The sequence below is a fragment of the Pagrus pagrus genome (assembly GCF_965226575.1).
Source record: "Pagrus pagrus genome assembly, chromosome: 19".
Taxonomy (NCBI): domain Eukaryota; kingdom Metazoa; phylum Chordata; class Actinopteri; order Spariformes; family Sparidae; genus Pagrus; species Pagrus pagrus.
Window position 1 is genome coordinate 2,404,417 of NC_140203.1, and position 26,062 is coordinate 2,430,478.

At 43.8% G+C, this 26,062-nt stretch overlaps 1 protein-coding gene and 1 long non-coding RNA gene across 6 annotated transcripts in view; one reads left to right on the plus strand and one right to left on the minus strand.

Moving 5' to 3' along the window:
• Positions 1 to 237: 237 nt before the first annotated feature.
• The window catches only part of pitpnm2 (phosphatidylinositol transfer protein, membrane-associated 2), a 58,286-nt gene continuing 32,461 nt past the window's right edge, over positions 238 to 26,062 (minus strand). For 2 of the 5 annotated variants that reach the window (XM_084383506.1, XM_084383507.1), the window contains 22 exons: positions 25,743 to 25,976; positions 19,104 to 19,442; positions 18,733 to 18,828; positions 18,061 to 18,165; positions 17,912 to 17,976; positions 16,633 to 16,723; positions 15,964 to 16,117; positions 15,673 to 15,862; positions 15,460 to 15,579; positions 15,121 to 15,332; positions 14,827 to 15,002; positions 14,186 to 14,356; positions 13,946 to 14,086; positions 13,476 to 13,637; positions 11,639 to 11,787; positions 10,756 to 10,872; positions 9,268 to 9,384; positions 8,993 to 9,141; positions 7,869 to 8,018; positions 7,266 to 7,449; positions 7,054 to 7,182; positions 238 to 6,979 (listed from right to left, as the gene is read on the minus strand). In XM_084383506.1, the coding sequence (XP_084239632.1) occupies positions 6,611 to 6,979; positions 7,054 to 7,182; positions 7,266 to 7,449; positions 7,869 to 8,018; positions 8,993 to 9,141; positions 9,268 to 9,384; positions 10,756 to 10,872; positions 11,639 to 11,787; positions 13,476 to 13,637; positions 13,946 to 14,086; positions 14,186 to 14,356; positions 14,827 to 15,002; positions 15,121 to 15,332; positions 15,460 to 15,579; positions 15,673 to 15,862; positions 15,964 to 16,117; positions 16,633 to 16,723; positions 17,912 to 17,976; positions 18,061 to 18,165; positions 18,733 to 18,828; positions 19,104 to 19,442; positions 25,743 to 25,976 (3,620 nt within the window). In that variant the 3' untranslated portion in view covers positions 238 to 6,610. Of the gene's footprint in view, positions 6,980 to 7,053; positions 7,183 to 7,265; positions 7,450 to 7,868; positions 8,019 to 8,992; positions 9,142 to 9,267; positions 9,385 to 10,755; positions 10,873 to 11,638; positions 11,788 to 13,101; positions 13,381 to 13,475; positions 13,638 to 13,945; positions 14,087 to 14,185; positions 14,357 to 14,826; positions 15,003 to 15,120; positions 15,333 to 15,459; positions 15,580 to 15,672; positions 15,863 to 15,963; positions 16,118 to 16,632; positions 16,724 to 17,911; positions 17,977 to 18,060; positions 18,166 to 18,732; positions 18,829 to 19,103; positions 19,443 to 21,113; positions 21,371 to 25,028; positions 25,512 to 25,742; positions 25,977 to 26,062 lie in introns of those variants that run through there. The other 3 variants (XM_084383510.1, XM_084383509.1, XM_084383508.1) reach the window with 3 other exon arrangements.
• Positions 8,107 to 8,949, plus strand: LOC311275206. Its single transcript, XR_014624833.1, has 2 exons — positions 8,107 to 8,359; positions 8,892 to 8,949. It is a non-coding gene; the product is annotated as an uncharacterized lncRNA (long non-coding RNA).

Sequence of the window (26,062 nt, forward strand, 5' to 3'; positions counted from 1 at the left end):
TTCAGAGCAGAACAGTATTTGTCAGTCAGTCTCTCAGCTTTCCTCTCTAAAACAGCTTCATCACAGAGAAATGAGTTTTGATCTTTTCACAAGAGAACGAGACGTATCTTCACTGGTGGTCTTGGGCTTTTCTGTCCCGCTGTGTTTCACCAAAGTGCTGCACCGACCGACAAGACTCCGTCCAAAGAGCCTCGCCGCTGCAGCATGGAGGATAAAATGACACGTACACATGTTGAGTTACTGTCCAATTGTATTTATTCCACAGTACAGACAATGGTAGAGAGAGCCGGGGCCGGGCAGCAGAGGTTCAGCCCGATGTATGAACCAGGAGACACCGGTACTGAATCCTCTGTCTGAAGAGTCAGAATAACTCAGAACAGTAATTCTAATACTGGTGTTGTTAATCCAGCACACAGTGTCGTGAACTAAAGGATGAACAGTTTCCAATCATTTAAAAAGATCTTTATGTTCGTCTGCGTACAGCTGCTAACAGAATACAGAGAAACACTTTATTTTAAACGCCCCTTGTTTAGATTTAAAAGCATATTAACACTTAATAAATTGTATTGTTTGTAACACTACTGTGTTTGTAGTTGTAATCAGTTATAACAACATTCATTGAAGCATCTGCAACATATAGAAACAGTAACTGAATGCTTTAAAAAATACATATCATGACAGTTGTGAATAAATCCGTACAGTGTCTGATAAAGTGTTTGATAATCATCATTCACAGGAGGGTTTAATACTGTTTAAGACAAATTATTATAACCAGGTTGCATTTGGCTGTCAGGTATTAATTAAGAATCTAATTAAAGATACTGAATGATTAGTTGTTACAACAAATGCGTAAAGAAAACTAAATAATGTTCGAAAAACTGCTTACAACTACATTATAATGTGTTTATAAATACTAAAGAAAGGGGTTAAAATAAAGTGTCACTGAAACACTGCATATATCCAAAATATAAATGAATTATTGCCACCTTAAATGTTGACAGACCTACACTTCTATTAATATTTGTCATGTTTTATATCAGTTAAATATGTAACTGATCCCACAGCTGGATTACCACTGAATGACTATTTAATATAATATAAATAATATCAAACGTTGGTACAACTTAATAATAAGGCACCCTTTATTTACAGGATATATATAAGCATTAATATACATCTAGTCTGATACAGTCCCCACTTCCGGTTTAAACACCACCCACTTCCTGTTTAAGCCACGCTTAGGTCAGGAAGTGGGCTTCAGGTCCAGGTACAGGTAATGTTGTACTCACTCATCCCTTTAATAAACCATCAGTTACAACTTACATCCTCTTCATAAAGGGTGTTTTATTATAAAGTGGTAAAACTCAAACTGGGCTGTGTGTTTTAAAACCGAGCTGATGACAAACCTCCGTAAACGTCTTACTTCTAATCCAAATGTGGCAATAACTGTGATAATCTCAAATATAATCAGCAGGATGTTTTCAGATATAGATCTCATTAAACAGCGAGGACAGAGTGGACAACACAACTGCTTTTATTATTGTTAAGCATGAAGGTTAAGTAGTTCAGATCTGACTGGATGACATGCAACAGCTTGTTAAATAGAGCTGCTTCCTTATGGGGGTTTCACTCTTTCATGCACCCGCTGACTGAAAAACCAGTCTCCAGTTATATTTCAAAGGTTTTGTAAAATACTGCAGTTTGAAAAATAGGTACAGTCAGTCCTATAAAATGCTCAGCAGTTGTTGACGGTTGTAAAGAGACAGCAGAGGTCAACAGTAGCTCTGATACAAAGAGTTTTCACCAGGTGTGAACTGCAGGTGGTGTGTGGGGAGCGTGAACTGCCTCGAGCTTGTGCCCCTGCTGTGATGGTGCTCCCGCCTGGCTGCGATGATCAGAACCATAATATTGCACCGGTAAAACAAACAGAAAAAAAACAACTTCCCGCGTTGGTCCGTAGCCTTAATGACCGCCAAAGTGACAAACAAAATGCTACATATTTCAAATATATTTCACCTGAAATTTCCAGAGTAACATCATGAGCTTTAGGTAAATAAATAACTCTCAAACATAGAAGTCCTACATACACATCTTTACAGTATGTACACCGACACGTCCGTCGGGCCCAAACAGCCTCAGGATCCAAGCGGACGGACATTCAACTCAGCAGCCGAGCGGCCAGAAGGGAAACAATGTGTGTTTGTCACCCACAGCACAACAGAAACTCAACGCAAAAGTCCGCGACTTTTTGCAAAATAGCTTATTGTCCACGATTAACAGCAACACGCTCGACCTCTGCTCTCAACTCAAACTCTAAAAGACATCTTCAGTTTCCTGTTAAAGCCACTTTTCTTTGTCCTCTCAGACATGGACGACTTTAGATCCAAAAGTTTTCAAACCTCATCAAAGCGGTACAAATCTCCCCTTCTAACTATGACTAAAGGACGGTTTCTGTCTGAATCAGAGGTTTTCAAACGGTGAGGTGCCTGCCCAGGTGCTCTGGGAACAGGAAGTTGGTTATTGTAGTGTGCACATGGAGAATGAAGAGTCATAACTCTGTCACATCTGAACACCACCATCGGGGTGGCTTACATTTAGCGCTAATTTACTAAGCCGATCGAAAGAAAATGAGTCACCAACTATTTTGATTTTGATTCAAGCTTCTCAAATGTGACGATTTTCTATTTCTCTTTGTCATTTAATGACAGAGAATGAAGAGTTTGGGGGTTTTGGGCTGTTGGTTGGACAAAAGAAGCAATCTGAATGCAATTGAAATTCAATTTGTTCCCTTTACATTTTATAGACTAAAAGTTAAAGGAACAGTTCACCTAAAAATGCACATTTGTTTATCGTCTCCTCCCCACATGTTGATGAAAAGTCAGGTGAAGTTTCGTAGTCCACAAAACATTTCTGAATTTATATTTTTGGGTGAACTTTTCCTTTGATCGATTAATCGTGAAAATATCTGACAGATTAACCGATAATGAAAATAATCGCTAGTTTTCGTAATCTCGGATACACATCTTAAAAGTCTGCTTGGAAATCATAGCAACAAGTCGCTCCTTATACTGTAACTGCAGAACTTGCCTGAGAATCTTCACGTTTTTAGGTTTTCTTCAGCATCAAAGTAATCCAGTGACAGTTATCTGTACATCCATGACTTCACTGCAAACAGGAAGTGCTAACAGCTAATTCGGCATACTTTTAATGGTGCCAATTTACTAAAATGTAAATAAACCTAGGCTTAAAAAACAAGACTCACGCTGCAGCCAACAGCACAACGCACTGAATCTATAGCTACATTTTACTTCCTGTTTAACATCTCCCAAGGATTCATGGGAAATATAGTTCCAAAATGTAATTAGTGTGATTATCTACCAAATAGAAGTAAAGACAAAGAAGAATAACAGGAGAGTAGGAGGTCGGGGGTGTTGGAGGGACCCACAGTGTCAGACTTTCAACACCTCAGCTCTAAATGCTTCTCTTGAACTGTCCACTGTTTGGCACATTTACTTACATTATTTTCATACCCGACAAAATGTACAGACATGTGCGTAGCTGCACACACAGTTTACCCTGAAATAAATTTTTTAAAAGTGTCGTGCACTACAGAGGTGTTCGAACGTAGCAACATGAGATGGTAACTACAGTATACTTCCACCAGAAACTAGTGCAAAAAAACAACAATGAGGTTCCACAGTTGATCGACTACAGTATTAGAGAATGATTTTGGCTTCTGTGGTGGGTTGAAGACATTGCTGATCACACAGAGAGTGGAGACGGACACTCTTTTGTCGCGTGGAAGCCGGGCATCAGATACAGCACAGTACAGCGAAGTGAGCAAGAGGAACAACCGCGCCACGTGTCCTTACTCCAGAAGCTTACAGGGGTTTAAAGGACAGGTTCATCATTTTCAAGTCCGTCTTAAAACAATTGTCAGGTGTCCAATCGATCCCACGCAGAAGAGGATCGGGCCCACTGAAATGTGTTTTCGGGTTCTGACTTTTTTTTGACAACTCTGATTTTCTTTCTCAGAATGTCAAAAAATGTCAAAAATGTCAAAATTGTAAAAACAAAAACATCAGAACTCAGCGGCCTTCATCCTCTTCTGTCCTCCCATTCCTCCCAGTCCTCCCATTCCTCCTGCTCATACTGGCCATTAAAAGATACATTCTTAATGTGCTTCAAGCAAAAACATAATAAAGGGCAAAAACATGATCCTGTTTTGTGCAAAGACACGTTACACGGTTTATCTGAAGCTGATATGAGGCTTTAACTATTCTCGTGAAAGCCCCCAGACTTCCCTAACAAATCACTTAATTTTGTGTGATGCTGAGTGAGAAGAAACTTTATAAACTTTGTGAAATGTTGTCCACAACATTTCACAAATCACTGGTGCCTTCTTGTAAATTCGGCATTAAATGCGAAAAAATTCATTTGTTTCTTTCCTCATAGAAAGTGTCAGTTTGTCGCAGCAGCATCATTTAAATGAAGATGTTGGGTGTATATATTTAAAACAGGGAAGCTTTTATAATGTAAATTAAATTGGCCGAGGATGGAGGGTTGGTGTACACCACAGGGGAGATTAGATCATAACTGATACTGATGTATATTATAGATACATTTAAACCAATCAGTGCCTGAACCTATTCTACATTTGAGTCTCAGCAGTGCTCACTCGACTCTCATACTGCCTGAAACCTGACTTAAGTTTTCCCGATTGTTGTTCACTTTGACAAACTCAGACAGCAGATCGTCATATCGGCTTAATATGAAGTTTTTGCACACAATGAGGTCGATTTTGTTCCCCCTCATGAATACTGGAAGAGCTTTAGACATGTTTTAATGGCCAGTATGAACACGAGGAACGACTTCAGCAAGACAGACTTGAAAAAAAAACAAACCTTGGGTGGCATCAGGACTGAAACATCTGACTACTTGTGCACATCGTTTGTGTTTTTGGATTGGACATGTGAGGATCTTCTTCAGTGTCCCCTGTCTATTAAAATATACAGTTCAGTAGACAGAAGCTATGAAATGTTTGCTCTCACGAGGGCGCTGTTGATTTTCTCTCCACCCCTGAAATTGATCCAGTCTTTTAAACATTCGTGCTGAATCACATCCGGCCCGCTCTTCAGTCCATTTGGTAAAAACAGTTAAAGTTCAACGCGTCTCTGTAAGTGAAAGCTTTGTGGAAACACTGGGTCCAGCCTGAAAGGAAGCAGGCTCCCTCGGCAGAAACACCAGGTCCGTCCTGTTCGGGGACACCACGCGAGTGTCCCCCAGCAGCAGCACAGGTGAGACACAGAACACCACCAACAGGCGGATCAGAGGTATTGCAAGCAGATGAATATATAAAGGGATTGTTGCTGTGGACTGTACAGAGTTTCAGTTGTTGCTTTAATGCTGCATGCCCTGTTTTTCTGCTTCCTGTTCCATCTGTGGAGCAAAGTGTCTCGTTGGATATTAAGGCCTTGGATGGCCCAGAGGCCACGCTGAAAGGGAAAATACTACGGAGTCTCACACACGCTGGAACGAAAACTGGACTAGCAGCCTGCTAGCATAAATACACGTAGCGTATCAGTGACGAACAAAATTGTTCTGTGACGAAGACGAGAAGAAATTTCATCTCCGATACGATTCATTTAGATGCTTCAAGGATCAGTTCAACCAAACTACAAAGTATATATTTTCTCACCTTCCCTCTCGTGCTGTTAGACACCCCGATGCTGTTGCCATCGACGGGTGGGGTTGCTACGTCAAAGCTATGTCAAAAACGTTAAATTGATGTTAAATTTATTATTTGACGTAAAACAAAAGTTTATATTGCCTTTTTGTCAGCCAATAGTTGAAACTTCCCTTTCTTTGTCAGAATATCTCCTTGTTTTGAACGTAGGGAGGCGAGCCCCGGCATCAAAATGTCTAAATGTGGAAAAAAATTAAAAATCCCAAACTATCTGTGTCGCTCAACACCGCGAGAGCTGAGTGAGAAAATGTGTTTGTTTTGTTCTGTAGTTTGGATGAACCGGCTGATGCTTCGCTTCCTTGCTTCCTGTCTCCTTCCTCGGTGTTATTGCCCGTCGTTGCTGGGTGTTTGAAACGTGTCGCTCAGCTGACAGTGGGACGGACACAGAAGTGAAAGTCATTTGGCTTTCTGACATGGCTGCCAATCAAGTTGGCCTCAAACCCGTGCTCGACTGTTTGGATCTGGCTCTGCGGTTTGTCCTGAGCTCATGACTGTGAAGTCCAGGACAGTGTGTTGTATGTGTGTGTGCGTTCGGAGAAGGGGAGGTGGGGGTTTTGTCCCGTTATACGAGATTAGTTTAAGGCTTATAATATTTCATTTAATCCCTCCTTGTCATGTTTTAAATAGTTAGCGATGTATCCTATAAAAGTATTACTGTAAAAGAGTCATGCTACAGAATCGTCTTTGTTCGCTGGATCCCTCTGGGCCTGATGAGTCCACTCCTCCTGGACAGCTTCCCTACCTTTCATTTCTAAAATACAAACCCTCCATCCACCTCCTCCTCTTCCTCCACCCGTCGTTCTTTCTCCAGAGATCATGGTGGCTCAGGCCGAGTCCTTCAACACCACAGCTCCGTTTTGAACCTTACTTCGGGCCGAGTAACCCTCCACTGCCCTCCTTGGTGCTCCCGCTGCGGCCCCAGCACCCTGCGGCGATGCTCATACTCCTCTGGGCTGCCGGCCCGACCCCTCGGTCCCGCTCCATCTCGCACTGGCTCAGCGTTCGCTCAGTCCGGCCCTGCTGGTTGGGAGAGGCCGACCCCGCCCCGCCGGGCTGCTTAGAGGAGATGGTGCGAAAGATGTGATTGCGTTTGCGAAGGAAGTCTCCTCCGGCGGCGCCCAACCCGAAGCTGCCCTTGCGGAGGACCATGCGGGTGCTGGCGGACTTGGCGGGCCGAGACCTCTGGTTGTACTCCAGCTGGGACAGGTGGGAGGCGTAGCCGTCCGGGATGAACTGGAAGAGATGTGACATTAAAAAGCTGTCCTGTCCAAATAAAACAATAAAATAATGATTTATAATCTGTTTACCTGACACTGGTGCTGCATTTTCTTCGTGGGCCTCCCCACTATGTAGATATGTGACGGAGGCAGGCCGATGGACGAGTACACAGATATGTCCTTGGTGGAGCCGTAGGCAGCAAAGATCCTCATGTGGGCCTAATGAAAGAGGGAGGTCAGCTTTTAGAGACGTCAAGGACCTAAATGTAAAAACACCTCAAACTCAGCGCAGCCTTCTTTACCTCGTTGATGAGGCATTTGAGGAAGTTGGCCTTGTGTCGGAGCGGGTCGTGAACCAGCCCGTCGCAGAAGGAGACGATGCCGTGAGGGAAGTTGTGCTGCGAGAGCCAGGCCACCACGCGCTGCTTCTGCATGTCAGGGCGACCCGTTACGTATACGATCAGGTAGCCCAAATCCTGCCAGTACCTGCGAGAAATAATAGAGTAAATGGAGCACAAAGTTAGTTCAGTATTTTTCCAATTTTACAAATACAGTAAACAGGAACTGATACAGGGTACTTCTCTGTCGCCCATGGAAAAAGTCACCAGACTCCCTTTAAAAATTGCTCAATTTTGTGAGTTGTTGAGTTAAGAGAAACTTTATAAGCGTTGTGAAATGCTGTCTATGACAAATTCTTAACTATTTGGGCCTTCTTGTAAATTCGGCAAATGTTATACATGAAGTTTTATTTCTTTGTGTCAGGTATAAACAGCCTCTGATATTTAATGATATTTTGCTGCTTCAATTCTCTGAAACAGCCTTTTGCCAGCTCTTACAACACAATCATATACAGTGTATACTATTGCAAAATAAGCCTGCAGAGGGTTGAGGATCTGACCCCTTACCTCACCACATCCACAGCTCCAGCTCGAACCTTTGGGTCGCTGCCCATTATAGACACGCTGGCAGCAAATGACCCGTCAATACTGAACACGACAAACTCTGTCCCTCGTGGCACCACAGTGAGATAGCTGTCTGCAAACGTGTGGTCCCCCCTGCGAGAGAGGAAGAGGAAAGATATAGTGAAAAGGGTAAAACATGCTTTTTAATACGTGAAATAACGTCTTAGCGTACCTGTAAATGACCTTTAATATGAGTGTAGTATTTCTATGTGTTTTTATGTTTTCTTATTAACATTCTTTAAAGCCAGGCTTTTATTTTTTATATATATTAAGCAGACGTTACATTCAGTGCTTTTATTTTGAAAGCGTCTCGCCTAGAACTCGTACACGTCCGGTGCTTCGGACTTTAACGGCAATAGGAAAAGTGTCTTCAATGCTAAAGTGTGCCTAACTTACATGAAACGCCCTAGCACCTGGCTAATAAGGGGCACAAGGTTTGTTTTGTTACCTTTTCATGCCATATTTATGTCCGGCTTGAGTTTGGTTGCTGTAGATATTTTTTATGTATAGAACGTGTTGTGGTTAACGGTAACTACTATTAGCAACGGCCAAGCTGCCGGTCTGTATTGGAAATGAGATGAAGCTATAAGCTAACTCGTAGGTTGTTTTATTAATGCAACAAGATGTATTTTGTCTGTTTTATGTGAGGTCTGCTAAGGTTAAAAACTGTTTATTGAGTTAAAAACGAACGGTTAAAAAATGCTAATTTCATGTTAAATATTGTTTTATATTGCACTCTATGGGAGGTTGTCCTTCAGTTAAAATGTGAATTTTCCTTCATGATTGTAACATCAATCGTAGCAGTTAAAATATATATTTAAATTCATGGAGTAAAACCTGTGAGTCTACAATGAGTTTATTAAAATAGATAAAAGGAGAGTCAACTTACATGATTGTTTATGGGATAAAAGAAGTTAAAAGTAATTTCAATTAAAGGTAACTGTATTTTATTTTCTTCTTTCATAGCTCTTACGGTGTGTTTATATTGACTACGGTCCAAGGAATAAATGAGTGTAAACCATCAGTTTGAGAGTTCGACCATCATTTAGCCGGGGATGCTACAGTACCTGACCACCATTTTGACAGGATACACCCCGATACCGAGCCTCTTGCTCTCAGGGATTACATAAGAGACTCGTCCGCTGCTGTTGGTGAGCTCTGTGTTAAAGTACACCCACTCTCCAGAGGGAGGCTGGGTCATGATGTGGACGTCAATCTGCAGGGAAATAACACAGAGATCTTTTCAACGCTGCGACTCAGAGTGACCTTAGTGACACAGATGGTGACACGATTACATAACTCGTCTTATTTACGGCACATCGCAGCTGGCCTCTGTCATTACCTTCTCTCCAGTGAGGGTGACCATGTCCAGAGGGCCGTACATGAAACGGCCCGTCACCATCTGGGCTCCGTCCTCGGTGTACACGGCGTCATTCACTCGGTGGTTGGCCGTCACATTCTGACACACAGAAGAGGACAGGAACAGGAAATCAGAAGAGCGTCCTCCTCGTCTCAGTTGTTGTGTAACGTTAACCGTGATTGGTGTGATTAATCCTCTAAAATCAATCCAAACAGACTCTTCTTACTGTGAAGCTGCCAGGATTTAAATGAGAGAAGCTCTGAGTTGATCAAAATGTTAATTAAGCGCAGAACTAAAGCTTTCGGCGCTGTATCGAGTGGTTTCTCTGACTCTTCAGCCCTCGGTTTCAACTCTCTGGCAACACTCAAACTGTTTTCAGGAGGAGAAAGAGGTAAAAGTACCAGTAAAACGATGTACGAATACTCCACAACAAGCAAGTATGATTAAAACGCACTTCAAAAATAAGAATACTCATTCTGCATGATGTATTTTAACACTGATGCGTTAACGTTAAAGCAGCTCCAGCTGGAGACAGTTTGAACTACTTAACATACAGTTAGCTAGTTCAGTACAGCGGTTCCCAACATGGAGGTCGAGCCCCTCCAAAGGGTCACCAGAAGAACCTGAGGGGTCGTCGACGTGAACGAAACATCATACTTTAATATTTCTTGCATGTTTGAAGACATCTTGTAAAAAAGTGTATTTAAATGACTCTCAGGTCATATTGAAGTCAACTGTTGTGTTTGGATCGTCTGATCGGTGTGTCGTGGGCAGATATTAGTTCTGGAGGGTGTTTGATTGGTGCAGCACGGGCTTACTGCCACCAGGGGGAGACAGACGCTCTGCCCTGCAGGTTTGAGTATTCACCACTGGCTGACTGAGATGTCTAGAGCTGCAACGACTAATCGATTAGTGAGTCAAAAGAAGATAAGTTGAAAAATTATTTTGACAATCAATTATTCTGTCATTTTTTCAGTAAAAATGTCAAACATTCGCTCGTTTCGGCTTCTTAAATGTGACGATTTCCTGCTTTTCTTTGTCATTTCTGACTGTAAATTGATTTTTGAAGTTTTTGAGTTTTGGACTGTTGACGACGTCACTTTGGAGATTGTTCCAGTGCACTGGTGTCATTTCAGATAATAAAGTTTATTGTTAATCTAGAAAATGTTCTGCCTGCATTAACATATCTTCGTCACAAGTGTTTGATAATCACAGTTGGCTGACAAATATTAATATCAAAATGTATTACTCCCCAAAAAACTCCCCAAAACAATTTTTTGGACATTTTATAGACTAAACGATCTACTGATTGATTATAAAAATTACTGTGAGCCTGTATGCAACTGGAGAGAAAGACTGAATGTAACAGGTCGTATGTATTTGCAATGACAGAGGTGAAACAGACATTATTACATCTAAATTTAAAAGGTTTCTGTAGGAAATGCATTAAAAGCCGAACACAGATCTTACCCTGATCTTAACGTGAGTCCTCTTGCGCAGCCACTTCTCACGAGGTTTGGATGGAGTGAACTCAGACACTTCTTTACCATCCAGCTCCAAAATACTGGAGTTCTCATGTCTCATCACCTGCGGCAGAAAACAATTTTAACTTAAAAAAAAAAAGGACAACACCTCTCTCAGACTCGAGCAGTAAATCGGTTACTGTAGGATTCAGATTCACAGCTCAGCCACAGCTAATTTAATGCTACATCAGACTGTTACTGCAAAGTCGACATTTTCTCTGCTTGCTTTCTTGGCATCTGTTGTAATTCTTCAGCTGTATATTCAATTCTTAAACATAACCATTAAAACTTAGGATAAATTGATGAAACACGATTTTAGCTTTGGCCGAGTGCTTCACTTCAAAGTTTATGACTTTGTCCTCTGCACTAAAGTCCAGATTGTAGACTGCTGAAGTTTCAGTGAGAAGAAATGAGCTGTGACAATGAAATCTACTTATAAACTGCAAAAATCTGAAATAAAATCGAACCTGGTGGCGAATTAAAAAGTCAGAAGATCACTGAAGTTGGAGGGATTCATCCTCTTGGCACCATGAATATCTGTTTTCATTTTTTTTTGTCAATCTAGCCAATAAATTTCACCATTTCACCACAAAAACAAAGATTGTCAACCAGATGGTGGCACTAGATCAAAAGCCAGGAGATCACCAAAGTCATCAGGGTTCATCCTCTGGAGACCATTAACATCTTTACCCAGTGTCACTGCAATCCAACCAATGATTGTTGAGATTTCTCAAGTGGTGGATCCGTGTTATTAATGCCACGGCACCAGCATGACTAAAAATACACTTTTAATATATATGAAGTAGAATGAACATACAGACTGTACGAACCTGTCTGAGTAAGAAGGAGACGACGTCTGTGGACTCCCAGTACGACGCGTGGAAGAGATGAGGCAGAGCCACGGTGGGGAACGCCGTCAGGGCATCAGGGCAGTACAGGGCGTAGTCCATCCTCTTACTGCCCCACCACCGAGAGGCAACTACAGCGGGGGGGAGGAGACGAGGGACAGATGGAGACAGAGAGGAAGAGTGACTTCAGGAATCAGTGCATCCGGTGAATCTTTGCGGCGTCCGCTGCAGATCTACGTTCTGCTCGTGTGGAGGTGAAGTTCACTCAGAGGAACACTACGAGGAACTGGAGGGTCGATGCTCGTGAGAAAGCAGCTCAGACTCTGAGAGACGCTCGCCGAAGCTGCTCTCACGAGTCTGAGCCGAAGAGACGTCACACAAGAATGAGTATAGAATGTAACTAAGTACATCTACTCAACTACTGTACTTAAGTACCATTTTGAGGTACTTGAGTATTTATATGTTCTGCTACTTCCACTCCACTAAAGTTTGGAGGCAAATATTGTACTATTACTCGCTACATTTTACTATAACTTTAGTTACTAGTTACAGATTACATGCTGCATCAGAGCCAAAGCAGCACATTTTTAATTTAATTCAGAAAAATTTAATGCAGAAAAATACTGAGTATCAGATTCACGCACGTTTGATATTTTGTCATTTGTTGCCCGAAAATTACTTTGATACTTAAATACATTTAACATCAGATACTTTAAGAGCTTTACTTAAATATTATTCACGGGACTTTCACGACACAAACTTTGGCTCTTGTACTCCTAAAAGAGGAGGTCGGGGTTTAACCTGCAGATATTTTTTTACTGGAGTAAAAGTAGCACATTAAAAAAGTTTTTTTTTTCCACTCCACTACATTTTGAAGACAAATATTGTCGTTTTATTCCACTACATGTATTTGAAAACTTTAGTTACTAGTTACTTTGCATCAGCGCAAAAGTAGCTCATTTTTTAAATTCATTAAAAACAATTTTAAGGAAGCAGAATATCAGATCCAATAAACGGCCGACCCACAGCATACAGTGTAAACATACATGTAAATATGTGTATAAGTTACTTTTACTTGTACTTAATATCAGATACTTTTACTCAAGTACTATTCACACAAGTGGCTGCTATGGAGCCAATGGACTGCCAAATAAATGTGCAAATATAAAGACAAATAACTGATGATAACTAAATGATAATTGAATTAAATTATTTTAGTTTTTTATTAAATTGCATTTACTGCCGTATAAATATATTTATTTATCCATTTTGCTTTATTCTCTGTGAATCCAAAGTTTACGGGGCCCTTCTGTCGTTTCTGTAGACTACTGAGGAAGACTATCAGAGAGGAAGATACAGGAGGAGGAAGGAGGAAGCGCACACAGGAGTGAGGATGGATCCTAGCATCCTTCCCTCATGTCCTCTCACTACAGCTCCCAGGGTACCTTGCTCTATGTTCTTCAGCACCCTGGGCGACGGGGGCGCCGAGCTGATGTCTGTGATGTAAGACGTGACATCTGTGAGGTCAGAGGTCACGTCAGAGGTCACGTCAGAGCTAACGTCCGAGCTCTGCTCAGACTCCACGCCGTTGGGTTTCGGAAACACCTGACGGGTTTTCTGGCGCGACCGCAAGGACGGAGTCCGAGAGGCGAGCCTATTGTAGGGAAGAGCCAGCTGGGACAGCAGACTGGACCTTTTACTGTGGCTGACCTCACCTTTGTGTGCTGAGGGGATGTTTGGAGGGAGGAACAAGAACACAAACACTGTCAGCTTGTAGACGAAACGTGGGTCAGACGCAGGCGGTTAAAGGTCGACTTACTCGTGGCGATGTTGGAGGCGGTGTAAGAGTCGGCTAATCCCGACACCTGACTTGCCAGGCTGGCCTCGCTGGCCCGGCGGTTGAAGCGAAGATGAGGGACCCCCGGTGACGTGGACGATGGGTACTGACCGTCCACGAAAATATGTGAGTGAAGAGAATCAGCTGCAGAGACAGAAGAGAGAAGTTAAAGAAGTTAATTCATTCGGTCTTATTTGTAAAGACAGACAATGATAATTTCAATAAACTAAAAGGTGGGGTGCTAGCTTAGCTTAGCATAAAGACTGGAAACGGGGAAATTGTCGTCAACAGTCAATGAAGATCTTCCTCTTTACATTAAAATGTCTTCCCCAAAAACTCCCCAAGTGCTCCTTTAAAATAAGTCAAAAACTGCACCAGAAAAACAAACATGAGGAGGATAAAAGAGGTGAACAGATGATATCAGATGATAACAGATGATAACAGATACACACTGTCTGTGTGGAGCTGCGTGCTCGGCCAGTTGAGGACGGGTACGGGGATGGACGTCTCATTGACGGTGTTTTCCAGGCAGCGTTGGGACGCCGCACCACCGGACTCCACCAGAAGCTGAGGGTTATTCTGCACCGTCTCGACTAGGAAGTCAAAAGAAAGGAAGAAAAAAAGAGGGTGACGCTTTAACAACGAGAAGTAAAATCTGCAGCGAAACGTTTGGTTTGTTTGTGCGGACTCACCCAAGAGGGCTGAGTGTCCGTCGCCCAGAGGAAAGCGCTGGTAACGGGGGACGCTGAAGGGAGGCAGCAGGTGGAAGCGTTTGTCCAGGAGAGGCTCGAGGCGGGAGGCCGACGGATCGGCTGGATGAAACAAGTTATAAACCTGCTGACAGGCCGGGCGCAGAGCGGACACTGGAGAGGAGAAGCAAACACACACTGAGAAACCTCAATCAATCAAAACAGTGAGATCAGAAAACTACTAAAAGAAAAGACAGACATCAAAACATATAGGATCATATATATAATTGGATATTAGTCGAGATGTTAACTCAACAGCTGCAGGTCAGAAAACTCTCTCCAAAGGAAACACAGCACAGTCAGAGTCCTGCCTGTGTGACTTTAATCACGTATGTTTCTTCTCTCAGCCAAACTTTTTCAGCCTATGACATCAAAAACGTGACCTCTAACCTCTGACTCGTGCTGTCCAGCTGTTTGGAGACGTGACTCTCACACAGAAAGAAAAACATCAGAGGCTACAAAAAACCCACTTCCTGCTCTTCTGACGAGGAAAATCATTAAAGGCCATTTTTGTTTTAAAACTGACAGCGTGAGTTTAAGAGGACACGTGAGGAACATCACACGGTGCACGAAACCTTCCTCACCATCTAGCGAGGGCACCACAGTCTTCCTCAGCGCGAGCACCAACCCCAGAGGAGAGCCGAACAGGAAGAAGTCCGTCACCTCGAAGTCAAACTTTCCCAGCGAGCCTCCCTCCAGCATGGTGCTGTTGCTGGAGCGCCGAGACCCGGGCTCCCCGTGGAGAACGCTGGAGTGGAGACTGATCGGAGAGAAGACGTCCAAACAATCAGTTTTCATTCAGTATTCATGGAAACAAATACAAAATGTAAAAAAACTGCACATATTGGCTGAAAGAGTTTGAGACGTCTGTGTCTCACCTGGACAGGAAGGCTTGGTGGTGTTTGATGGTGTCCAGCTCGTACGTGGACGAGTCGCTGCGCTTGCGTGGAAGTTGTCTCTTGGGGTCGTCGGGCCCCGAGCATCGAGGGATGTCGATATTGCTCCGGCTGAGGTGGCGGCTTCCTTCGAGGGACGGCGAGGAAGGAGAGACGCTGTTTATGACGATGCCTGGAGAGAGGAGGTCGGTGTCCTGAGAGACGGAGATGGAGAGAAAACAAAGAACGCCGTCAGGCTGAAACTAGCATTCAGCTACAGCCTCACAGAGCTGCTAGCGTTGCTCTAGACTCATTATCTGAAGTCAGAGTTGAGACAGATACCTGTACACTGATGGCGCTGCCCCGTCTGCTGCTGTTTTGGCTTTCTGACACCGTCACAGAGCTGCTGCACAGAGCATCAAACCCCAGGATGCCTCCAACACAGTCCCCGATAACACACACCTGCATCGGCACACAAGAACACAGAAACATGAAAACACACCAAGTCAGAGGAGAAACACGGCAGCAACACACACCTTCAGGTTTCACACTGACCTGGCCGTTAAAAGACTCTCCTTCTAAAGACTTGATGAAGTCACTGTACACCTGATTGGCTCGTAAGATGACGGTTGCCACGGCGTCTTGGTACTGCGGCGCAGAGGTAGCCAGGAGAGGCAGAGCGGCCAGAGGGATGTGGTCCTGGCTGCTGGACAGGCAGCCCTCGTCGTAGCTGTAGGGGCTCAGACTGCAGAGCAGAGGCAGCGGGTTATTCTCCTGCACAGCAGGTCGTGCATGTATTACACCGGGTTATTTAATTACTGTTGAACACTCAGGAGTATCGCTCACTTGGAGACCAGTGAGAAGGCGTCGACACACACAGCAGGACAGGGGACCATCCGGATGGCGATGCGGCCGAGCGCCGTGGGGTAATGGACCCTCATCACCGTCTCAAACGCCCCGCTCAGCGTGTTCCCGTCGCCCTGCTTGCTGTTCTGCTCACCTGCAGGCAGACAAGAGCAGAAGGTGTCTCGTAGGACTTCACCCAATAATGATGATCCAGTCATCATCTACTCTCCTCCTCAACGTTTCGCAGTCCACAAAACATTTCTGGAGAATCAGAAACTGTTGATCTTTTCATTTAAGCTTTAAACTAAAACAGTAGATCCTGAGAGGTCGGTCTCAAGGTGACGCGAGATAAATCTGAGGGTGGTGCACACATTTAGGTTTATTCTTTCCAGACTTTGACTTTTCTTTGCATGAAATACCAGATAGTTTTAATCGTCTATCACATGAGATAATGTCAGAAAGAAAACATCTGCCTGCTGCTGGAAACAAAACTATGAAATCTGCGAGAGCGACAGAAACACCCAAACCAAAACACTGAGCTGAAAGATGCTAAAACGCTCTGTAACGCTGAGGGGGAACTGCAGAGCTGCTGATGATTCTCTGTAGGTTTGAGTTCATTGTTATCATAAAAATATTGATTCATGTTGGGGAATTTGGTTGCTGCTGTACCAGAGCCGGTGTCCAGAATGTTGCCTCCGTGCAGGACCAGGACCAGGACGTGAATTTTGGACGGCTGTAGACACTGCTGAGCTGAACAGTCCTGCAGGGAAGAGGACAGAAGACAGACAGGAAGGAAACAGGAAACAGGAAAACAGGGTTAATAGGGAGGAAGGAGCTGGGAGAGTACAGGAAAACAAGGGAAGAGGAGCAACACGCAGGACAAGATACTAAAATAATTAGTACTTTTGTCTGCTAACATCAAATATCTTCAGTTTTTGGACGGCTGGTGAGACAAAATAAAGCAATATGAAAACATCACGTCGTGCTCTGTGGTACAGTGTATATTATTCACTATGTTTCTGACATTTTAAAACAAAAAAGTTCGTAAAGAGTCTCAATCAAAAGAAAAACAAAACATGTAGTTTGATGACGTTGTGAGGTAGTGTGTGGTGGATCATGGGAGTCGTTGTCTTCGTTGCTAAACAACCACTGCTGATGAAAACACATCTGATGGTTCACTGACTTCCTGTCTCACTGGAGGTTCAAGTGGTTCAATTTTATTCCATTTCTGCCTTTAAATCCTCCTAAATCCTGCAAACTGAACCTTCAAGACGCAAATATAATGTGTAAAAGAGTTATAGGAATAGTCTGACATTTTGAAAATACACGTATTGGTTTCCTGCGGGAGAGTTAGATGAGAAGATCGACAACACTCGTGTCCGTCCAAGAAACATCGAGTGCTACATTAAATTCTACACGACCAGTAAATTCAGTCTACTCTAATGTCTTCTAAGCTCTATAATCACGATGTCTAATGTTTTTCTACCCTCCTCAGTCAGAGGATCTCTACCACACAGCCTTTTATGCTCTACTGACTCACATTTCTTTTTCTGATGGATTCATGTCTTCTCCTTTTTGAGACGCGCTGCTGGACACAAAGAGCAGGAACGCACAACCAGAAACAGCATTTATACAAACTCACACAGTGTAAGCTGGAAAAAGCCTTTTTTAAACCAGCCGCAAGAGCGTCAGCTGGTCCTGAAGACTGCTTTTGTAGAAGGAACTAACAAAGAAGAGGTGTCTGTCTGTCTGTCTGGACAGATTTCTGTCTACATGAAACATGTAGACATGCATGTTCCTGCTGCAGAGGAGGCTCCAGTTTCAGGATCACAGTTCTGGGATTTGACCAAAATACTACTTTCTGTCCAAGTACTTAAAGTTTTAAAGCTTAAACTAAAAAAACATGCGACAGGGTTAGGGTTATGTGAAAAAAGTGGAGAAACTGTACCTCCATCTGCCTCTCCTCGTTACTCATCCCAGCGTACTCCCCGCCCGACTCCTGATACAACGTCTCTGTGGAGACAGACGATGGTTACAACTACAAAGGTAAAGTTTCTTCTGCATGTATGTCTGTTTCCAACAGAAAACACCACCAACCTTGTGCTTCATCCACCTCTATTGTTTCTATCTTGTCCATCAGATCGTTGGAGCTCCACTTGGTGATCTCTTTGGCAAACATCTCCTCGTTGTCAGAAAAGTCCTCTGCAAGACACACAGAAGAGCTCTGATATAAATCTTATGAAACACTCCTCTGCCGGTCAAAACAATCAGCCACGTAACAAAAAACCAGAGTCCAAGATGACTCTTACTGATGATCTGTCGGTGGGCAGACCTCAAGCCTGCTCCAGGTCTCTGAGGTCTCTGACTCGAGGAAACTAGGTGTTAAAAAAATCACAGGGGGGCACTAACACCGGTGAGTTTGTTGCCATGAGGAGGTGTACTTGGTCTTGCAGCAGTGTTAGGATGAGTGGTGTGTGTCTCAAGGTTTCCCAACAGAATATTGTTGAAGGATGATCAGTGTTACTCACTTCACCTGTCAGTGGATTTAATGTTGTGGCTGATGGGTGTAGGTCACTGAATCAATCAGGATGATGTCTGAACAAAGCAGGAGCACTTTTAATTAGTTTTTTATGCTTAAAAAGAGAGTGTACGAGCTGGACCTCTCTACCATGGGACTCGTTCAGTGCTCGTATTGGGGATATTTAGTTTTTTTGTACGCCGGGACAAAGTGGAGACACATCGTCCGTCTGTGGAAACTGATGATTTTACCATGAGCATCGAAGAACTCGTCGTCTGTACTGTCTTCTGAGTCTCGGGCGATGCTCTGCATCCTCCACTCTGAGATACTCTGGTGAGACGGACTCCCTGCAAACACACAGAACACAGCTGATGTTACTGACCATAGTTTATGGGCAGCGTTGTAAGAACTACACACTAACTAAAGTTATTAAACAAACTAGTGGAGTTAAAGTACAATATTTGCCTCCAAAATGTCGTGGAGTGGAAGCATAAAGTAGCAGAAACACAGTACTTGAGTAAACCTACTTAGTTACATTTAATCGGCAGTGAAATGAACCTTAGCTGATTATGAGATCATGAGAATGTGACACTATCAGGTGAATAAATGAGTTGCTCCTCACCTCCTCTCTTAGAGGACCTGTTGGAGGATCTAGAGGACGTTGACCACTGCTTGGTGAGCTCCCCTCGAGTCTCCAGTGAGTCTCCCAGTTTTCCTCCTCCTCCTTCGGCCTCTGCGGTCGACCCCGCGGTCTCAGCCCCGGGCTCCTGGTCCTGGCTGACGGAGGAGCCGTTGGTCTCCGCTCCACCCTCCTCGTTGAGGCTGTAGTGGGCCATCTTCTTAGCCAAAGCCAGCTGCGTCTCCAGCTCCAGCTGCCGGATGTCCTCGATGGTCAGGCCGTACCACTCGTCCTGCCAGCACCACGCCTGCCGGTGGGCTCGAACCATCACCTTACGGAGGCCTGGAGGGACAGAAACCACAAATCATTTTATTGTTAATTCATTGCTGACGCCAGAACTGTTACCTCCTCACATTTGTTGATCATTTTAATACTAAAATTCTTACATATTGCACCAAATGACAATGTACATTTTTATATATTTTCTGCTGCACTCAGCTCTCGATCTTGATCTCAGCGATATTACCTGATTAAAAGAAATGTCACATGAAAATAGATTCCAGAAAAGAACAAAAGACTGGAGGAGAAACGTGGGTCTGAAAGGTGATCTGTCAAAGGAGATTTAATTCTCATCAACGTCTTCCTCTTGATGAACCAAACAAGCACCAGCTGGTTATTAAACCTGAACCCTCCGAGCGGATCATGATTGAAACATTGAGCCTGCCAATAACAGACGAAATTAGCAAACAGAAAAGAGTTATTCTATTAATACCTGGCGAAAATGACCATTAACACATTCTGACATTAATCATAAAAGTTGAAATTTGCAGTTTAGAGCAGAAGCCCAGTGAACAGCCGCAGATGAAATCAGCGTAAAAAGTAGAAGTAGTAGTGAATGAGGAAAAAAACACACTGTGGTTGATGTTTCTGTCGGTGAGACGACAGAGTGAGATCGCCGTGAAGACAGAGCAGCTGCTGCTTGGTTAGTAAATGCTGTGAGGAGAGCAGAGGCCTGTGAGAGTGTATAAACATCTTAAATCACAGCAGGGAAACAGAAACAGTCCAACACCGGCAGGAAATGAATCCAGCCGGCCGCGTTATCTCAGCCAGACAGACACTTCTCTGTGCTCCCGCCTCTCCAACAGGTATCTTCACCACTTTATTCATTGGATTTACCTGTCCGCCAACTATTCCTCACACTCACCTTGTTCATTTCTTTTTCTCTCGGCTCCACACCAGAGAGTTAATTACTACAGAGATCAGGTCTATTGTCTTCTTATGGTCCGCTAGTTAGTCACTGTTTCATGTTCGGACACATGCAGGAACAAAACATCCTCAGAAAACTCATCAGCTCTGAATTTTCTGTGGTTGTAAATGAATTCTCTAACTATTTCAAAGATTTTGAGGGTTGTCAGTGACTTTTCCGGATTATTTTTAATGTTTTCAGGGTCTTTGTTTACTTCACTAGATTTTTTCCAATAATTTCAGGGTCATTATGGACTTTTCTAAATTATTACTGATGTAATCCAGGTCTTCAGTGGATTTTCTGGATTATTTCCAATGCTTTCAGGATTATCAGTGACTTTTTTGGATTATTTCTCATGTTGTTAGGCTAATCTAAATCATGCAGCCAGTGTAATTACACTGGTTGCATGAGATACGCCTCTTGTTTTTACGTTTTACATCTCTTAATATTTTTTATTAATTTTTATTAGGAAATATTAGCATGTTAGCTCAATAGCTTCCAGGTCATGTGATCAGTTGACTCAAAATCATGTTGGGATCATGTAACTACACTGGCTGCATGAGTCATGGGTCACCAGATTTGGCCCGTAGCTCGTTACACGAGTACGTTAATTCGATGCTACAACTGCCCTCATGTGCACCACGATAGCTCAGTAGCGCCCCCTAACGCCCCCTTATGGCTTTTCCCATTTTTTTTTTTTTCATGTCAAAGCCTCGTACTTTATTTCACTAGTCCTACAGATTTAACGCCACAGACTTCACACTCACTAAATATCATCTTCAGACCTTGATGATGACACCTTGTCAAAAGCTTTTGCCTCCGATATACATATGTATCATGACCAGACGCACAAAATACCCCTCGGCACCGAAACCCTCAGTCCAACAGGAAGTCGGCCACTTTGGTTCACAGCGGCCATTTTGTCAAACTTGAAGCCCCGCCTCCTACATGCACATACACTAACGAATTTCGGCACGCGTAAGTATCGTGACCAAACGCACAAAAAAGCCTCTTGGACCCACAACCTCAGTCCAACGGGAAGTTTGCCATTTTGGTTCAAAGTTGAGATGTTGCCGCCATTTCCACCCATTTCCACGGCTCGTACTTTAATTAACTTGCCCTACAGATTTAACGCCACAGACTTCACAGTCACTAAGACTCATCCTCATACCTTGATGATGAAAAGTGGTAAAAAGCTTTCGCCTACGTTATTCCTGGTGGGCATGACGGTCTGAACTTTCAATGCGTGGCCACTGTAAAAGCCATGTCAATGTGTGGTGTGTGTTGGACACAAACTGTCCACTAGGTGGCTACGTTGTGTTGTGGGTCAGCCTGATATCAATCAATCAGACGTCATTTATATCGCACATTTAATACAAATACAATGTAGCACAAAGAGCTTCACACAATAAAAGCAAGCACAACAAAACAGAAGTGAAACCAAAAGACACACACACACACACACACACACACACACTTTCTCTCACACATAACATACATACATGTGCACAATCTGATTTCAATTTTCGCTAAACCGGAAGTTAGCCGGCTCGGTGGACGGAAGTTTCTACGGTGCCGCACAACACGGAACATCCGGGTATTTTTTTTATCGCCAGGAGGTCGCGCCATTTTGTCTTCTACGCGCCACTTCCCCGCTCTCATGAATGAGCGGGGCTCAGCTCCGTCACTGTGTCCGGGCTGTGATGTAACGTCCTTGGGCTCGCTGGGCGCGGACTGTCGCCGCCCCGAGGCCGAGCTAAAGAGCGCGAAAAACGAACTGACGTCGGAGCAAATGACATAAAAGTCCGCGGAGGAGTCGAAAAGCATCAAAATGGAGACAGAAAACTCAGTGAAGTCGCTGAAAACGACGCCGTTTGAGAGGAGAACAGTGCAGGAGAAGCTGAGAGTGAAAGAGCTCGGACCGGACCGGACCGACATCGCGATAAAACAACAAGCACAGGACAGAGGGAGACGGTACACCCGGTCCTTCTCAAGTAGCTGGTTTGCTAAGAAGCCGTGGCTAACTGCGTGCAGTGAGGCCGGCGCTTTGTTTTGCTTTCCCTGCCTCCTTTTTCAAACGGCAGGAACCGAACCAGCATGGGTCCAGTCAGGTATCGCCGATTTAAAGCACTTTGCGGAAAGGGTGAAAAGGCACGAACAAGCTAAGAGCCACGTGGAAAATGCTCTGCGTCTTGGCATGTTTGGTAGAGCAGACGTCGCTGCCCAGCTCGATGAGGGCTACAGGGTGGACATCAGGAGACACAACGAGGGCGTTGACAAAAACAGGCACATCCTGTCCAAAATGGTGGACTATGTAAAGTTCTGTGGTGCGTTCGAGCTCACCCTGTGTGGCCATGATGAAGGTGCACGCTCAGGAGATCCGGGTGTTTTCAGAGGAGTGGTGGACTTTGTAGCATCACTGGACGCAGCAGTACAAGAACATGTGCACAGTGCTGCTGTGTTTAGAGGAACATCTAAGACGGTGCAGGATGAACTCCTTGACTGCATGCTGTCAGTGTTGAGAGAGCACATCATCGAGGACATCAGGAGCGCTGACTTTGTCTCCATCCAGACTGACGAAGTGATGCACGTTTCCACTCAGCGGCAGCTGGTGATTGTGATCCGCTACCTTGACAAAGCCCATGATGTGCAAGAGAGGTTTTTTGAGTTTATTCCTCTGCAGGGTGCCACCACCGACTCCATCGCCACAGCGCTTCTGGAGAGGTTGAGCATCATTCTCCCCGAGGAGCAGAAGAACAAGCTCATTTCTCAGACGTACGATGGGGCAAGTGTCATGAGAGGAGCCACAGGCGGTGTGCAGAAGAAGGTGCAAGATGTGTATGAGAATGCACACCATGTCCACTGCTACGCTCACCAACTTGACCTCATCATGCAGCAGGTGACATCTCACCTCACTGAAGTCAGGCAGTTCTTCTTCGACGTGGCCGGATTCTCTGGCTTTTTTTCAGCATCTCCCGAGAGACTCGGCGTGCTTGACAGAGTCGTGGCGCTCAGACTTCCAACAGCAGGCGCAGTAAGCTGGGACTTCCACAGTCGTGCTGTGAAGACTGTGTTCGAACACAAAGATGACCTCCTCCAGTGTTTAGAAAACATCAGGGACTCGGGCGAGTTCGATCCTGCCACTGTGCGAGAAGCTGGAGGGTTTGTGAGGCTACTGGAGGATGATACTTTCAGCTTCTTCCTGGAGCTGTTCCTTGACATCATGCCTCATGTGGACCTTCTCTACAGTGAGCTCCAGAAGCGGTCCATCGACTCAGTCTTTGTCCACAGAGTCATGCAGCAGTTCACAGACGGCGTGCAAAAGATCAGGTAAATTATGTCTGTTGTGCTGATTAATAATATTTATTAATAACTAACTGACATTTCTAGTTGTTTTTCCTGACGACTAAAGCTTAACTGTTCTGTTCTGGTTCTGTGCAGAGATTCCCTCCCTACTCTCTGTGGAGAACATGGTCACAGTGTTCAGCAGCAGCTGGCCAAGAAACGCCGCACAGTTGGGCCAGGTGAACGTCAGAGGGTAGCTACAGAGGTGAGATAGCAGTTCACATGCATCCATTGATAAAATTAATATTTTTATACATCATTTATAGGGATGCATGGATATTTTGAAACCGATATGATGACCAATAATCACCTGACTCTCATGGCCGATACCAATAATAGAAACACATATCGTGCATCCCTAATCATTTATAATATCTATATGTTATGTATCAGTTATGTAAAGCTGATATCCATGTCAATATTGTATTAAACTGCATACATTTTTTTAGGTTTGTGACACTATCCTGGGCCATGCAAAGGAGAGGTTTGCTTTCACCAAGCACCTGATCTGTGCTACACTGCTGCAGGCAGACAGGTTTCAAGAGTACAGCAGCCAGTTCCCTGAAGCAGCGCTGGACACCACCATGGAGGCTTACCCGCTGCTGCTGAACAAGAGCAAGCTGAAAACTGAACTGTCACTCATCTACGGCAACAGAGAGTTCAGGAACTGCACTGGTGCTGTGGCTCTGTACCAGCTCTTCGTGAGGAACAATCTTCAAGACACCTTCTCAGAGACTGTGGTCCTGCTGAAGATCCTCATCACAACACCCATGACGACGGCTGAATCTGAGAGATGCTTTGCAACGCTGAAAAGAATCAAGACCTTCCTCAGGAACACGGTGTCACAGGACCGTCTCAACGCATTGGCCATGCTCTCTATGGAGAAGAAACTTGTCAAAGACATCCCCGACTTTAACCACAGGGTCATTGAGAAATTTGCATGTCAGAAGCAGCGAAGGGCGAAATTCACATATAAAAGGTAAAGACGTCTAAATGACTGGAAAACACCTGTGAGGTTGTACACTGTGTGTTCAAACAATGACTTGCTGTTTTTGTATGTCATTAATCACAGTAGATAGTCTTAGACAGTCAGGGATAGTTGGTGATGAGCATCTTTCACATGTTGACTCACATACACAATGTTCAAGTATTGATTGTTTTGTTTACATGGAATCACATTAGCTAATATACAGTATCATTTACAGTAAGAAGAATATTTCATTAGGATTTCTAAAATAGACACACAAACATTTTTTTAATAAATAGCGTGCGAGATACAACTAAAGTGCACGCTATTTAGTAATTCACGCGTTTGAAAAAAAACACATCCATGTCACCTCTTGGGCTCCGTAGTTTCCAGCTCCTTGAATGTCAAGTTTTGCTGCTGTTGTTCTTGTCATTTATGACAGTAAATGAAGAGTATTCAGGTTTTGGACTGATTGGGAATTTGTAAATTTAAAAAAAATGTTTATAAAGTAGTTTTTAGTGTTACTAATATTACTGTTCCAAGCAGAGTATTTGTATTTATTTAAACAGACCGGTGTGATGCACCAGTAGGGGGCTTCGGCACGTCGTACTGGTGATACATGGTGTTCTTCGTCATTCCTGACTTTTCTGAATTGTTATATTATTATTATTATTCTCTTTTCATCTTTGGCTCTGACTGTTTTATTCTGGATATTTTTAGGATAATTGCCCAAATCTTCAACATATCTGACTTTCCCTGGCTATTTTGTAGGATTATTCCCAATGCTTATCTTTCATGGTTACCCTAAACTATTTATTTATTCTCATCTTTTCGGGGTAAAGTTTGTCTGAAACTTTTCAGGACTATTCCTAAAATTTAAAAATCAATCAATTAAATCTATAACATGTCCTGATTTTTTATAGTTGTCCCTAATTTTCAGGATCTACCTGACTTTTAAAGGTTATTTCAGACGTTGTAAGTGAGACTTTACTCTGACAAAGAGAAAAGATTTGAAGGTGACCTGTGTCAAAGAGTGCAGATACTCTTAAGACACTCACACACCTGTGCCGTGTGCCACACCTACCCACGTCGTGTATGAAGCGCTCGATCTTGGACTGCATGCCCCAGTATCTGAACTCCACTTTGCAGAGCTTGTAGGCACACATGACGGGGCTCTGCCCGTGATTCTGGTTGATCTCCTCGATCCAGTCGTCTGACAGCGGACCCCGTTTGGTCTTGATGGACTGATACAGCTTCGGGTCTTCTTCCACCAGGTACTCGTGAGGAGGGATGTAGTCCTTCACGATGTCTATGGGGTCTGCGAAGGGCACAAAATTATAAATAATCATATGAATGCTGAGCTGATGCAGACGTGAGCAGCAGGACAGATGTGACAACGTCCTG